The sequence below is a fragment of the Bactrocera oleae genome, chromosome 4, assembly GCF_042242935.1.
Source record: "Bactrocera oleae isolate idBacOlea1 chromosome 4, idBacOlea1, whole genome shotgun sequence".
Lineage (NCBI taxonomy): Eukaryota > Metazoa > Arthropoda > Insecta > Diptera > Tephritidae > Bactrocera > Bactrocera oleae.
The window spans coordinates 55,050,202-55,066,259 of NC_091538.1; the positions used below are offsets into that span (position 1 = coordinate 55,050,202).

The 16,058-nt window shown below is 34.1% G+C and overlaps 3 protein-coding genes across 8 annotated transcripts in view; 2 read left to right on the forward strand and 1 right to left on the reverse strand.

The window, feature by feature from the left end:
• LOC106619178 (peptidyl-prolyl cis-trans isomerase-like 3) overlaps positions 1 to 4,485 on the forward strand; it is a 142,330-nt gene extending 137,845 nt beyond the window's left edge. For both annotated transcript variants that reach the window (XR_004976645.2, XM_070109217.1), the window contains one exon: positions 4,289 to 4,485. The gene's annotated coding sequence lies outside the window, so the exon portion shown is untranslated. The remainder of the gene's footprint in view (positions 1 to 4,288) is intronic.
• LOC106619166 (uncharacterized) overlaps positions 1 to 16,058 on the reverse strand; it is a 154,249-nt gene that overhangs the window by 68,029 nt on the left and 70,162 nt on the right. The window lies entirely within an intron of this gene.
• Positions 9,478 to 14,484, forward strand: LOC106621506 (probable peptidoglycan muropeptide transporter SLC46). Of its 2 annotated transcripts, XM_014240402.3 has the most exons (9): positions 9,478 to 10,277; positions 10,375 to 10,484; positions 11,956 to 12,106; positions 12,913 to 13,096; positions 13,159 to 13,345; positions 13,413 to 13,548; positions 13,613 to 13,749; positions 13,828 to 14,174; positions 14,242 to 14,484. In XM_014240402.3, the coding sequence occupies exons 1-9, from the start codon at positions 10,019 to 10,021 to the stop codon at positions 14,306 to 14,308; spliced, it is 1,578 nt and encodes a 525-aa protein (XP_014095877.3). In that variant the 5' UTR covers positions 9,478 to 10,018; the 3' UTR covers positions 14,309 to 14,484. The 2 variants fall into 2 exon arrangements, with proteins under 2 accessions (XP_014095877.3, XP_069964104.1); XM_070108003.1 differs by lacking the exon at positions 14,242 to 14,484 and having other exon boundaries at positions 13,880 to 14,115.

Here is a 16,058-nt window from a genome sequence, read left to right on the forward strand (position 1 = left end):
TGTAATTTAGATTACAGAACAGATCTCCGAAGAAATTGAAGATCCTTTTATGCTATGCACTTGGGAAGGGTATTACAGCTTCGGTGCCGCCGAAGTAAACGCTCTTACTTGTTTTATCATTCGTTTTGTTTTATGTTCTTTCATATGGTATAACAATATTTAGATGGATAATTTGTTAGTTGACTCAAAAGTGGAGATGCCTACAACTGTTAAAAGAGTACTGAATGATGTAAAGAATTATAATTTCTTACTTGTCCATCATCTGCTAGATAGTAAACACGCTCCCTAACTTACCAAACTATGAAGATCGACTCTTCTATAAAAAATTTTTAGTCGAATTTCAGATATACCTATATAATATATCGAAATTCAAAGTATTTAGTTCCAAAGGCTGTACTAAATCCAAGTCAAATCGGCATTAGTCCAATTTCCTACAGGTTATAAGTACACGCATGCATGTGTATGTATTTGTTTCGAACCAAAATTATATGTGCCCAGCAATCGGTTTTCTGCAATTGCACCGCAATGCTTCGCGAAAGGTAGTCGGCGAGTAGGCAACGGCGAAGGACATTATGGAAATTATGCCCGACGGTGATGAAGCCATTACTCAGTTGAACCGCGGTGGTTACGCCCAATCGATCAATGTTAGCGATACAAGCAACTGTTGCCATTGCTGCTGCTGCTGCTCCTGCTCTCCGACCACAACCAAAGCCGCCTTCGACCGTCAACATAATCGTTGCTTGCGCATATTGACGGTTTCACTGCCATTTTCGGTTTTGTTTTCTTCTTTTTTTTTTTGTTTTTTGCAGCTAAACAGACATCTGCTGCGTGCGAGTCGGGAACGAACGAACGCCTTTGTTAATGCATGGCAAGAAGGGAAACACGTTCGAAGGAATATGAGCAAATTGAAAATAACTTACTAACCATTGTAGTTTGACTTCCGCTCCGACGCTTTGAATGCGATGCCGGACAGTTTCTGATTGACGCGCACATGCGCTTATGCCAGCTTCTGTCACAGCAGGTTCTAGCTGGTAGCGGCGGCCATATATACGAGCATACAATATGTGGGAGACCACCGCGGTTACGAAGCAATATTTATTTTGACAATGCGAACATAATTATGCACTGCGCCGGCGCTGTTAACGAATACACGCGAAGCGCACGTTGCGCGCGGCTATTGCTCCCAAGCGCACGCGCGCGCTTTACTCGTTTTGTGTGCAATTGAAGTATGAGCGCGCTGAAAATACGATATAGATGATTATAATCTACAAAACAGAACTATTTAACATGGCTTGCAGCGTATGGCTAGCGCGCGGCAGCTGCGTCTGCCAATATTGCCGCCACACAGCAGTAACAACAAATCATAGATGCCGCAACAGAGTAAAAACAAAACCAAATATGCGCACGGCTCATCAGACACTTACGCATAGGCGCATATGTGCATATACAAACGCAAGCGTGCACACATACACATATATACTACATACGCATTGTTGACTAGTAGTGAACGCATTGGGTACCCTACAGACAGTGGCGCGCTCATTCGTACCGCAATGTTGAAGAGCAATTTATGAATGACATTTACGGCGAAGATTTTATTTCAACCGAATAATATACAACGCGCTGTGCGCGCCCGAGTCGACAGGCTAGCAACCAACCGGCAATTCGCAACAAGCAACAAACAGCCTTCGGTAGTTTGCGCGCATGTGCGCGAGAGCGCTCCCGATAAGCACGATAGGGTGGTGTTGCGTAGTGCATTCGAACGAAACAGGATTGACGACAACACTAAAACTAAATTCAATTGCGCGCTGCGCCGCCGCCGCTCAGTATGATTTTTATATACTCGTACATACGTAGCGCACGACGACGCGGTCAAAGCAACGCGGCAGCCGTTTTAGATGGCAGATGAAAGCGCTCGACGCATTCGACAGACAATAACTACAGCGAGCGCCACGCCTAGTTTTTACACTATCAGTCATAAAAAGGCGAAATTTATGCAAATAGCAGACGAATCCAACCGTGCGAACATTGTATGTGGATTGCGGTAGTACATAGTATTTGCGACGACGAAGTGCAACGCATCTTCGCTTAGCGCAGACATTAAGCGAGTGCAAAGAACGGCATAGCAAACGGATTGCCACATTTTGCGGTACGCAATAATTGTATGAGCGCGTTTTTGTTGATGCGTGCATTGCACTTCGTTGTGATTTGCCGTTTGTGGCCATCCTCCTGTGCTTAGATGACAATGTGCGGCAAATGAAACAAACATACATACATATATGTATGTACCATATGTATGAGAATAGGCGGGCATCTGTGCAACATGTTTGTACACATATGTACTACTTGCATTTACTTCTGCATGTAACATGACTTTTTGTTTCATGACTGCTAAGTTTTATCGAAGTCGGCGTTGTGGCGCAAACACACCCGAAGTGCACTTTGATGGCGCAACGGTTTGTTTCTTTCTAAACGAAATGAATGCGGAAAATAAAGATACGCGTTACTATGCATTTCGAAGTCATTAGCTTTCATGCGCAAGCCTGTGACGTAATGCGGTCATGGATTCTTTGGAGTTTTGTCTTATGAAGATCATTAGAAGGTTTGGTGGCAATCTGTCAAAGAGAGCAAAAAGTATACAGCGAGTTCGGACCGATTAACAATTAAAAAAACAGGTTTTCTAATTGTATACTCTCATAGACAATCTATATCTATGGGACTGCAAATGCGCTAACGAGCAATTAGTTTTTGGACCGATATAATAACAAAATGGATTGGAGAGCGTGCGAAATTGTGTTAACCCACTTTTTCTGGCTTAGATTAAATTAACAATGATAAGTGCTATCCTTTTCACTCAATAAACACCGGCAATGGATACCAGGACATAGTGATGTTCCTGGTAACTGTGAAGCACACAAAATAAAGTACCCAGAGCCTCGGTGGAGTAAATCCTTAACTTGCTCAACAAGCAGGCAAACGTGTCGTAAATGGGCCGCACATGCCGACTATTAAAATTCAAAAGGAATGAGGATAGTAGGAGTGCTAATAGGTTACTGTCTAATTGGCAGACATGCCAGCAGGATGTAAAAGAAGAGGAGACTATAGAACATTTTCTATGCGAATGCAAGGCTTTGTATAGAAAAATAATCGCAACAATTGGCCGACTGTTCTTTGACGATGCTTGCTTGTATTGATCAATCAGTAGCACAGGGTGGTTCAGAGAGGACATAATGGAGTGTGCGTATTTTAGCCGCGGTGGTTTCACAATGTGCCTTCTAAAGACCTAGGTGCGTCTTCAGATATCCACTCTACCTACCTACCATAATAAGTGCGTCTTGATGTTGTTTGGTAAATGTAAGATCCTGTTTAATTTAAGACCCTTCGACTAATTGAGATTTTTTTAAACATTTTTTCTTTTCTAATGCCGTCGGAGGTCGCGTGTAACTCGAAAAATATATTATTTTTTCTCCCAAAAATTTTACTGTGTATTCTTAATATTATATATGTATGTAGAAATACTTTAAAATTGTAGAATAATTAATTTTTCTTTTTTTTAATTCCCGAAAATTGTTTATTTTTTAGCCTGTCTGTGCCTAGCTGTGCCCGCTAAATTAACTGTAGAGAGTCAACAAAGTTTAGAAAACAAATTTTTTTTGACAGTGTTACCTCTTGTAGAGGCAGCATGAGTTTGTTATAAAATCGCCAAATCATTAGAGTGCAACTTCAAAAATAACTTTTCTGTTACTTTATTCATGCAATATCTTTTTAAGCTGAATAAGCGCTGAAAGCCATAAGGCTGTCTGTATCATCATCCTCATCCTCATTTTTATATTAGTAGTTGATCCGGCATGTGATACTCTCATTCTCACGATAAGGTTAGTCTTAGAAATATTCTCTGAAAATTTGAAATAAATCTGATAGATACTTTTGGAGTTATTCGATAATTAGCAAAGAGTTTTCAGGCGCTCTGGAAAGTTCGTGTAAAACTTCAAACGCTTTTTTTCTCAAAATTATCCTTTTTAAACTGATGACCTCTGTAGCTCAAAAACGACTCGGTAGATTTCAATTAAAATTTATACAGCTTTTTGAAAACATGAAAAACAGGTGCCTGATCGAAGTTTTTGGACGAGTTTTTTATTCGATTTTTGAAGTTCGGTTTTTTCTCGAAGATCTGGAAAATTGTTTCTGAGGCCACCATTTTGTTAATTTAAAAAAATAAAGTTTCGACCAGGGCACTAGATTATTTATTAATAAAATTAATTTATTTTTGTTGTCCGATTGATTTTAGATGAACCTCCAAGGATTAGTGATGGCCACCACAGGTAGCTGCGATTACAACTGGATCAACACCAACAACCCTTACATTTATAATAATAATTTTTTCAAATGTCTGTCAAGTGAAGTCGAAACCTTATTTAAGGATGCTATGTTTTTACTTTTATAAAATAAAATAATTTACTAACAAAAATATATTTAAAATTGTAATTTTTGCGTATCTCTAACTACAACTAACCCCTTAATTAGGTTTAAGCATTTCGTAACAAATTATCGAAAGCCGTCGGTTAAACAAATTTGAGGCTAAGCCACTCATCGGAAGTAGAGTAGAGAACAAGTGTTACACGATACTAATACAAATTATTAATTTTATAATTACTAATACAATGTTAGTACAAATTATAAATAATCCATAAAGTTTTACAAGTTACTTAGGTTTCGAGCAGTACTATACTGAGTTGGTTGTATATTTGAAGAAGTTCAAAAATAATTGCTTCAAATAAAGCCATTTTAAGTGGTTACTTCAAACAATAAAATTTTCATTTAAAAAAAATTCCTAGGCTTTGACATATAAATATGTATGTATCATATTTTGTATAATTGTTATGTTTCAGGTATATTTAGGGTTATATATAGTCTACAAATATATTCTTTATTGGTAATTTATAGTTGTATTCACTATGGATATTATTACAAGACTAGGAAAGAATATTTTTGCAATAAGAAATAAATATTGATAAATATCTATCAAGTCAGATCAAGCTTGACGAAATATACCAAAAGCTCTCGTTGATAAGCCTCAAATTTTAATCGAACACTACCTGCCGCCCTGCCCTTTTGATATTTTGATAAAAAAGTAAATGCAGAGGTTGTTCAGTTTCACTACATATAGAGATAAATATGCATACACATACATATACACATGCACACCTAAGTACATAAAATATTTACTTCTATTTTTTTTTTATCCGTTGTACATTTTTCAGCCACTGTCACCACTGATTTGTGCTTTCGTTTTATGCCGCTTGACGGTGTTTGTCTTAATACCAAATATTTAATCCTATTAAAGCTCACGCTATTCGAATTGGAGCATAATTTCATCGGTATTGTTCAATCATCGCCCAAATGCCTAATCAGGCGCAAACAAGGTGTGACAAAAGGGTGTTTTCGGGGGCCTTAAACCGCACTTACACTGCATACGTAAATATTTTGCCAGTTATTTGTATATGTATGTGTATTAAATAAATATATGGTATATGAGATTTTCCAAGGTGTTCAATATAAACAATGAATATATAAATTATAAGTACGCGCACTCAGTAGAGGCGAAAAGTAAAACGAAAATAAAATTCAAAGAGAATTAAAAAATCAATTATTTTTCTACTACGCTTACTGCTTAATCCAATCTAACGCGGATTGATTTTTATTTCAAAGGGCTTAAACGCATAAGTATGACTGTTGACATTTACACATATGGTGTAAATATGTATGTACATAAATAGGCATATGTGTATGTATGCATATCAGAATATGAAAATATTTAAGAATGTGCATGCGTATCCGGTGTATTGAGCGATAATTAGACGAAATTTGTATTAAAATGTATGTGTGTTTTAATATTAATTCATTATTACTTACTTTTTTAATTATTTTTTATTTTTATTATAATTATTTCTGTTTAATTTAATATTATATTATTATTTTTTTATATTTTTTAAAATATTTATTTTAATTTTTGCGTTTTCTTAAATTTAATCTTTTTATATTTCATTTTTTAGAACTTTTTAATTTTTAATTATTATAATTTTTTGTATTATTCTTTATTTTTATTTCTTTGTATACTATTTTTAATTATTAATATAAAATTTAAAATTTATGGGAGTAGTTGTAAACTGAAATAAATTAAATAAAAAATTTAATTAAATATAATATTAGCCGGTATACAACCAAACGTATAAAATATAAAAAATACTTTTAAAAATATTATAAAAAAAAGTATATACACATATGTATATATTAAAATACAAAAAAAAAAAACATTTAAGAATTTTTAATCGGCTATTATATAATATATATATTTGTTTATTTTTTTATTTTTTTACTTTAAAACTTAGATGGTATTAAAACCAAACATAAAAAATACAAAAATAAAAAAATTTTATAGTTTATTAAAATTAAAAAAAATTAATAATTGATTAATATTAAAGAAATTTCAATTAAAAAAATGTTTAATATATTATTGAATTTGATTATTAATTTTTTTTTTTGATATTTATTTATATTTTTGTATTTTTTTATTTATTTGGTTTAATACAGTCTAATTTTTGAAATAAACTTTTTATTTCATTTATTTCAATTTATTGTTAAAAATTTGTCTATTTTTGCTTTTGTGGTATTATTGGTTTCACACCTTTATATTTATGGTTTTTTTTATCATTTAAATTTATTAAAAATATTATAAATTTACAAAGTTAAGTTTAGTATATTTGTGTACTATATTGTATAAATCCATAACAATTTTAAAATAAATCTAGAAGGATCATTAATTTATGTGCATGGCAACGCTGAAGCTGTCATTAAATTTCCCATGTTTTATCTTTAACAGAAATAGTGGTTTTTTTGACAACCGCCAATCTATTACCAAACATCAAACACCGCAATCTATTACGTTAATGCTGTTTTGTTGACGGGTTTTACTTGTTTTTATTTCAAATTACTAATATGTAGTAAAAATGCTTTTTGTTCAAAATTATATCAAACTATAATTGCTTGTGAAAATTATTCGGTAGGAGTAGGCGAGAAATAAAGTATTCTTACATTCTTAGTTCAAAATGCTATAACAAAACTATATATTAATTAATTTTTGTGATAACGGGGCTTAGTTTTCATTAATTTGTTTCTTCTTTTTGCGTAGGTTCTATTGTGTTTTAATTGTTTAAAAAGCTCGTGACGCGTTTTAATAATATTAAAAAAAAAATGGATCCAAAGTAAAAGAAATCAGTTTGTCGGAAAGAAAAATTATCATTAAGTTGTGGAAAGATGACAAAAGTTTCAGACAAATTGGGCAAACTATTGGAAGAACGTATTCCTCCGTCTAGCGTGTAGTAAACAATTTATAAAAACCGTAGGTAACGGTATTTTCAATTCAAGCAAACTTTTTAGCCTATATTTATTGGTTGTTATATAATAAAAAAAATTCCGCTATCTCAAAAATGAAAATAGGAATATACATTTTTGTCTTTTGAACTTAAGAATATAAAAAAAAGTACATGTTTCAAATTTGAACTGAATTACCTATTAACATTGTGTTTTCACTTCACTTAAAAAAATGTGTCGGTGAACGCAGACTTTATTGGATATGTGTATATTTACAGAGATGATCTAGTACAAGGTAGTAAAATTAAAAGAAGATTACTGAAGAAGATTACTGACACCTCACACTTTTTTCAACTGATCTGCAATAGCAACTCTATATAAAGCCGGCTTTTAATAGTGCCACTCATATTCTAAAATTAAAAACATAAGGAGAGAACTAACATATTAATGAAAATTAACTGAAAAGTTTAGACTTAAATGTATACATATTTTACATTATTGAAAACTCAGTTTTGTTTTAAAAAAAAATTACTGCATAAAATGTTTGGAGGATATGTTTTTATATAATTAATATAGACAAAATTTTTATTTTTTATTTTTTTACGAATTATGCACTATTTCCCAAGTTACTAAGAGAAAGTCCTCCACTGCTGTAATGAAATCAAAAACAATATTTTTTTCGAAATTTCACACTAGGCATGCTCATTAAAAAAAACTATACAACTTAGCTGAATACATAAAGGGTATGAATGCCACTGATACGAGTCGTGGATATGAACGCTTGATAAAGGCAAAACCTACAATTATTTTATAAAAGTTAATTCAGAGTATAGTTTCTAATAAACTGCAAACCTCTGAATATATTTTTAGAAAAAAAAACGTATAATAAATATTCATCCATGTTTGACTCAAATTTTCGGATCAAAATGCATACCAAAAACATAACGAAAACCTAAATATTCATTTGGAGGAGGTATGATTACCAACTTTTGTACTGCCTTTTGCATATATGCATGTACAACAAATGTTTAAACTCAACATGTTACTACAAATTATAATAGTTTTGTTCACCTAATGGTTGTTTGTATCACCTAAAATAATCGGGGTAGATATGGAGTTACAGTCAACCCTTCTTGTATAATGCGGTAACTTCAGAACGCGGTTTCCGTCAACAGCATCCCATAAGTTCCTTCCGCGTAGCCTAAGCTGTTTAGTTCGTTAGGGCTTATTTGAATTATAAGGAAACAGATAGCGCCAGTTTGTAGGTCCAGGCAATGGGATCACAACATAATAATTAGATATGTTTACATAAAGATTATCTCTGGCTTATTTCATCATTTATAATTGTTTTATTCCGGCAGTGGAAACCCATACCATGAAAAAAAGTTGTATATATTTCAAAGTTTTATTGGTTCTTAATACAACCTTTGGACCAATGAGTCAATCAAACTTTAAAAATGTATTACACACGCCAAGTTTTCCAAATCATTTTCGACAGATTAAAAAGTAGTGAAAATAAAACTCTTACTCAAGTTTGGATGGAATTTTATTATGGATTGTATTAGAACCGTGTCATCGGCTTGCGCGGAAATTAAACCATCAACGCTTAATGCGGGTTGGAAACCCCTTTTACCTGAAATGGTTCAAGCAATACAAGATGATTCTGCAATTTCACTCCCAGTTACAGAAATAGTAAACATTGCCTCTCGTTTAGGCGATGAAGAATTTACAACAAACCATCAGGATGTAAGAGAACTCGTACTCGGGGAAGAAACTTTAGATGAGGATGATCCATTGGTAAACGAAAATAAGGAAAACGAATGGGTACCAACTGTTGGCTAAAGAATTAGAACTGAAACTTATCATTCAACGGTGCGTAGCGCAAAGTTTAAAAGAGAGTTAAGAAATTGCTTAGCTAACTATAGAGAGGTTTCAGTGGAGTTAGAAAAAAGCTACAATCGAAAGATTAAATTTTACAAAAGTCTTTCTAGTTTTTGTTGGAAAACAGTTTTTCAGTTTAGTTTTAGTATCATTTCTTTATATAAACTCTTCAATTCAATAAAAATAATTTATAATTTATCTTGGCCCTATTGGTTTCAAATAGAAAGCGCCACGAATTAGCCTGGTTTCCATATAACGCGGAATGACATTCTTTTAAATTTCCCAGATCAGTAGTACCGATGAATCAAAATGCACGCACCTCAATATCCATTAAGTATGTACGTGAATCTATGCACCCAATCATACATTATAAATTCCTTATCTCACTTTCTTTCAAATTTATAAGCGAGGGAATCACCACTCGTAAGCTTGTCCGTTGCCCAGCCATAAAATAATTAAATATGATATAAATAATGTGGGCGCTATTATCAGAAGCAGTATTGCATTGGTTTTTATGGGCGCCGATTGTGACAAATAACGGTGATAAAAAAAACCATAACACCAAAGAGGAAAATAGTAAAATTAAGAAGAAGAACGAGTGAAAGTGTGGCATAAAACACAATAATGTGAAGTTGTTACCAAACATAAGTCAACAATAATTTAATTACTGTTAATAACAACCAAAATAAAAAGGCGAAAAGGCAAAGAACATAAGTGCCACTTGTGGCTTAGTAATTAGAAACAAAATTAATTAAAGCGAAGAAAAATGCGAAGAAACGAATTCGAAAACAGCACTTATAATGCGCAAAACACGCCTCCCGCAGCTGTTTATGTGGAGAATTCAACTTCCGATTCTACGATCAAACCGTACGATCATACAGAGGTGGAGGATTTGAAAAGCAGTCAGACTATTGTCACCGATTCAGATACAGTTAGCAACTCAAAACAACAGTTAAATCCATTGCGACGCATTTTCATATTGGAACCGCCCATATTTCTTTTGAATTTCGCCACATCATTATCATGTAAGTTTGCCACGGCATATATTATATTTGCTAACAAAAACTCAATGCATTTTATAGAACAACAACTGCAACAATGTTTGATATTTAATACTTTCAGCGGTCGTATTTACCAATCAATTACTTTATCAGTCCTGCAAAGTTATATTTGGACACACAGAAGCCGAATGCGAGCCAATGTTGGGCATTTCGAATGCAACAATAAACCATGTAAGTAAATAAAAGAAATTGAAATATGTATGAATATAGGTACATAAGGGGGTGTTTAGACTAAATTAGACTAGTTTGGTACGCTAAGAAGCCACACAGAGACCAGTTTGGGTCTTTAGCGATACCAGATGGAATACCGTCACGTAGTCTAGGAGTAGTAGTCATCCTTTAGTATACCAGCGCTTGACACGCATTTTAACAGGTTATTTGACCTCATTCACGATACCTCTTCCAGCGTCTCATACCGTGGATCCCTCAAATGCTTAAAGCGCTGCCGTGCCAATGCGGTACAAGTCCGCGAAAGATGCTCCATTGTTTCACTGGTGGCTTGCTCTTGACATTTCCTGCAGTCTTCACAAACTGTCAGCTCCATTCTGCATGTATGTATGTATGTACGTGTTGCCACCAGACTGCCTTAGGCGTTTCAATGCATCTCTGGCAATATTTCATAACTTCTAAAAGTCTATAATAACCATATTCGATACTCCACACTCTGCTCGCTATTATTAGCATTGTTTTCGTTTCTTTAATTTTCCGTTTGAAAAGTTATCGATATAACAGAGAAACAACAACTGCTGAGAGTGTGTGAAAGCCTAATAAAATCGTGAAATAGCTTGTCATTATATTTCAATACGTTCATTTCTACTTGAGCGGTTATAATTATTATTTTTTAATTTTTATATTTAAACCTGAATGATGCATTTGGCAATAAACACATGTCTCAATTCAGTTATTTTTATGCATTTGAATTTATCTTTATATATTTTTATGTTTGTGAATATTTTACCCTGATATCAATATATGACTGCATACTTGTACATATATTTCAGAAAATCGGTGAACATCCAAGCACGTATTTAAACCACTATCAAGCATAAATACTGTCAAATAATAATTTATGAGTACTTTCGACTGTTGTTTTTGTAAAAACGGTATTCAACCGCTTAATTGACGGACTACGCAATTGATTTTTTACTGGAGTAACTTTTTACGTACAAAAAACAAAATGTCCAGCAAATTTTATATACTTTTTCTAAATGAAAATAATAGCTGACTTCGATTTGCCACTTTGCAAAGATTGAACTCTCGTAAAAAATTACGCGCGAAAGCAATGAGTCGGTTATTCAATTGAAATCAAACAATAGGGTATTGTAACCAAACACCTCATAAAAGTGGTATAATTGTTCGCCATTCTATATACCAGTTGGTATATATCATTGGTCATATATATACCTTTGGTTATACCAATCGATTTGTTTTACACCAATGGTTTGTTCGGTTCGCCATTCTCCAAGCGCAGACGATTAAAATGATTTTATCCGCTTGACTGTTACCGTCAATTGAGCGATATTTTATCGTGATATCGGTGATTAAATCATTAGTTAGTTAAAAGTCGTGTTAATTCAACCGAAAATTAGCACAATTTAAACAGCAATTAACTACAATATTTTTTGTTGTTGCTTTCTTACAGGACATCGAAAATCAAGTGCAGCCTTATGTCTCACGCATTATATTAGCCAATTCATTGATTTCCAGTATTATGCCCGCAGTGTTAGCGCTCTTTATTGGTGCATGGTCTGATCGTTTTGGACGTCGGCCGGTGCTTTTGATTTCACTAATTGGTAAGTATATGTTTTTGACTGCACAATCATTAAGAATATATACTTAATTATACATTGGATATGGTAATAATCTATCTCTAAAGCTTACCTAAGCTATATTTCAGGAAATCGCCCCACAGTTTCGAGTAGCACTGTTTTCCTACCACTAAAGGGAGAATTCTCGCAGAAAGTTGATTAATGTTTTTCGTATTTTTGTATCATTTTTATACTCTGAACTGATTCGATTTAGCCATACCCGTCTGTCTGTATGTATATGAACTAGTCACTCAGTTTTTTAGATATTGATCTCAAATTTTGCACCCGTTCTTTTCTCGCCAAGAATCTGCTAATTTGTCGGAACGCCCTAATATAGTATATATACTATACTCGTAGCTGCCGTACAAACGGAACCATCGACGACGTTTTGGGTTATTGTTTAAGGCAAGGATTCTCCGAAGAAATAGTTCAGATCGAGTCAATATAACATATAACTGCCATACAAACTGACCGATCAAAGTTCTTGTAAGAAATCTTTTGTATTTGTGAAAGGTATTATTAGTTGCAATCGAATCGATTTCATGTACTATGAAATATGATTTAAAAAATTCTATACACGTTATTTGTTCTGGGAAGTAAATAAAAAAAATATTTAAATTAATACTTCTATATAAAATGGTTATTTAACCCTATTTAAGTTGTATTTTAAAGAATCGCTACAAAAATCAGAAAAACAATGTTAGCCTACCACTAAGGCCTAACGCGGCAAACTCTCAAGCAAATTTTTATTTCATTTTTTCTCACACTAACTAACGCTCTTTTTTTACCAGGTATTTCCTTGGGCTTTATTGTCAGCTTTATTTTGGCCATGGTCTCCGCTGAATCTCCTACTAATCCCTGGCTGTATGTTATCGCACAAATTCCTCCAGCATTAACTGGCTCTTCCTGCGCTGTTATGATCGTCTGTTACTGTTATATCGCCGATGTGGCGCCACCACAATTGAAGGGTCTCAAGTGAGTAACCGTATATAAGTGATACATAACTGGTTACTTTAATGAAACATTCCTCCACATAGAATGGTCTTGAATGATGCTGCCATCGGCGCTGGTTCCGTTGTCGGCACACTGGCGGGCAGTGCACTCTTCGCACACACTAGCATGCAGGTTGTATTTGTCATTTCGGCAGCAGCAACACTGATAGCCTTCATATATATCTACTTCGTGAACGAGGAGAGTTTGAAGGTAGCGCACACATCTTTGGGTGTAAGTCATATCGAATATAACTGTTTTGTTTACAATTCTTAATGCCTTTACTTTGTCTTTTTTGCAGTATAAGCTCTGTCAATTCTTCAGCATTAATCACGTGATTGATCTGGTGCGCACCTGCATGGCCAGACGTGCAAATTACATGCGCACCTTTATCTGGTTCGCCATGATCGCTTTGATCATAACCAACTTTACAACAGGTAAAATTTTTTTGAACTTTACTGTGAGTTTTAAAAATTTTCTAATACTTTTCTTTCACTCTAGCTGGTGAAGGCAACGTATTCTACTTGTTCTTGCGTGCCAAATTCGATGTGACTGTTAGCCAGTACAGTGACTACAATTCAATTGGCGATGTCATACAAATTATTGGTGGCATTATTGCTGTTATTGTATTCAGGAAAGTAAGTATATTTAAATTTATGGTGCAACTGACAACGATTTAGGTATATAAAAACAACTTTTTTGTTGTGGTTGTGCAGTATTTGTGTCTGTCTATCGTCAGCATGAGCATGCTCTCTCTCCTCTCCGCAGTTTGTGAGAGCACAGTGCGTGCTTCCGCGGAGAAGTTTTGGGAAATGTACCTCGGTACGGCATTGGGCTTTATATCGGGCATTATTGCACCTATGTTGTTGACAATTCTCGCCTTCGTTACGCCCACAAATGAAACTGGCAAGGTGTTCTCCGTCTCTACTGCGCTGCAGACAATCACACCGCTCGGCGCATCACCACTCTACACAAGTGTCTACGATGCTACACTCTCCTACTATCCGGGCATGTTCAATATCATCAGCGCATTTTTGTATTTCATTAGTTTTGTGCTTGTGACGTAAGTATTTTAATATTTCTTTTTTAAATTTATGTATCTCAATTCACCATTTTATTTTTATTTGCAGCGTAATATTTATTGTATCGAAGCGTAAGGAGATTATCGTTAGCCCTCCAAGTCCACCTAGAGTTTAATTTGCAACATTAGCATTTATTAGGGTAGATCGGAATGTGCGCGACGAATAAACAAATTGTTTGCTTTACAGTATTATGTGACATTTGTTGCATTAAAGTCTTGCTGTTTATAGAAAATATTAATAAGCTTTAGTTGTTTTTGTATTTATATTTTACTAACGACAATTTAAGTATAAATAAATTATAGTGAAGAATATAATAAACTAAAGCATTCTAAGAGAATTCAGTGAAACTAAAGTATATTCAATATTATACGTTCAGTTAATTTTGCTAAGATATCTTACATATTGACCGATATATACGGTATAAGGTCAACTGGAAGTTTGAAATTCTTATATTATATTATAGTTTATGGTATAAGTGGGCTAAGGAATATTTTTACTCCGCTTTATCCAGTTTTAGTATTACGACATATAATTACCAGAAATAGAGCATCTCTGAGTGGCGTTAAGAAATCTCACAGATTGACCAATACTTGTATATTTATAAGAAATAAAAAAAAACTTATGTTTGAAAATCCGTTTATTAGGTATATGAGGACTAGGGGAAGTATTGCACTGATTTCATCCATTTTAGGCATGAGGATACACTGTTATTACAAAGAGTTTCTTTTAAAATTTCATTAGGGTTTCCTACATATTGAGGATAGATGCGGTATGAAGGCAACCGGAAATTCGAAAATATCTATATTAGGTATATGGGGACTAAGGGAAGTAGTTTTTTAGCAAAAGTACATGTTGTCATGAGAAATATTATCTCGCCGCAACACTAAACCTCACAGATTGACAGTGAGTCATATGCACTGAGATCCATATCGTCGGAATGTATTTAGGGGTTTGAACAGTTATGGTCCGATTTTGACAGTTTTTAGGCTCGAGCTGGCACGTGTTATATGGTAATTTTTCGCATTATGACATAGATACATATAAGGATAATGTTGCCTACTGAATTTCGTTGAAATTGATCGAATTGGTCTGGAGATATGTGATTTCACCCGCCCATCGACCAACTATGTTGAACATCAAAAACAACGCTTGTTCTCGTGTTGCAAGACCGGTAAAAAACTGTGCGACTGGAAAATTTCGCCTCACCCGCCTTATAACCCAGACCTTGCCCATTATGATTAATATTTATTTTAAGTTATTTAAAGTTTAGAAGGATAAGGACGATGCACACTGCACATATTCGTATATGGTATATATTATATAAGTTATGTAATCAATCGCTTCAAGCTCTTTGTTTTTAACACGCTTTTATTAGCTTGGGTTGCATGTATGTAATGGAATCTTCGAGCTCAATTTGCACTGGTTTCCAGAAGTCTGATCAACTTAAAACTTGGCACACGTGTCAAAGACCGATGACAATGCAATAATTTTATTACAGTTTCCTATTATTTTAAAAGTGGGCGTAATCCCAGACAGAAATATTGATCGAAAAATACTTATGAGAAAAGCGTAGGATGGTTTGAGACATATTTTTCGTATATCGAGCACATCACACTTTTGCCACAATAATACAAGTATTTTTCGGTCAATATTTCAGTCAGCTTTGAAATAAAATTGCACTATTTGAAAGCGTTGTTGGTGCGTAAGTCTATTCATGATGAATTGCCAAATCAAACTGAGAATAAATCACTTGACAGCTGTTAAATCGGTCGCAATCTTAAACAGTAATGCCAATTTAAAGTTCTATACCTCGAAAAAAAACCACCCGATATAAGGAATTATTTTTCACTTTTTAGTTTGAATGG

Coding starts and splice junctions, on each gene's coding strand:
- LOC106621506 (XM_014240402.3), top strand. CDS start 10,019: ATGCGAAGAAACGAATTCGAAAACAGCACTTATAATGCGCAAAACACG. Junction 13,346..13,412: donor TAGCGCACACATCTTTGGGT/GTAAGTCATATC, acceptor TCTTTTTTGCAG/TATAAGCTCTGTCAATTCTT. Junction 14,175..14,241: donor ATTAGTTTTGTGCTTGTGAC/GTAAGTATTTTA, acceptor TTTTATTTGCAG/CGTAATATTTATTGTATCGA.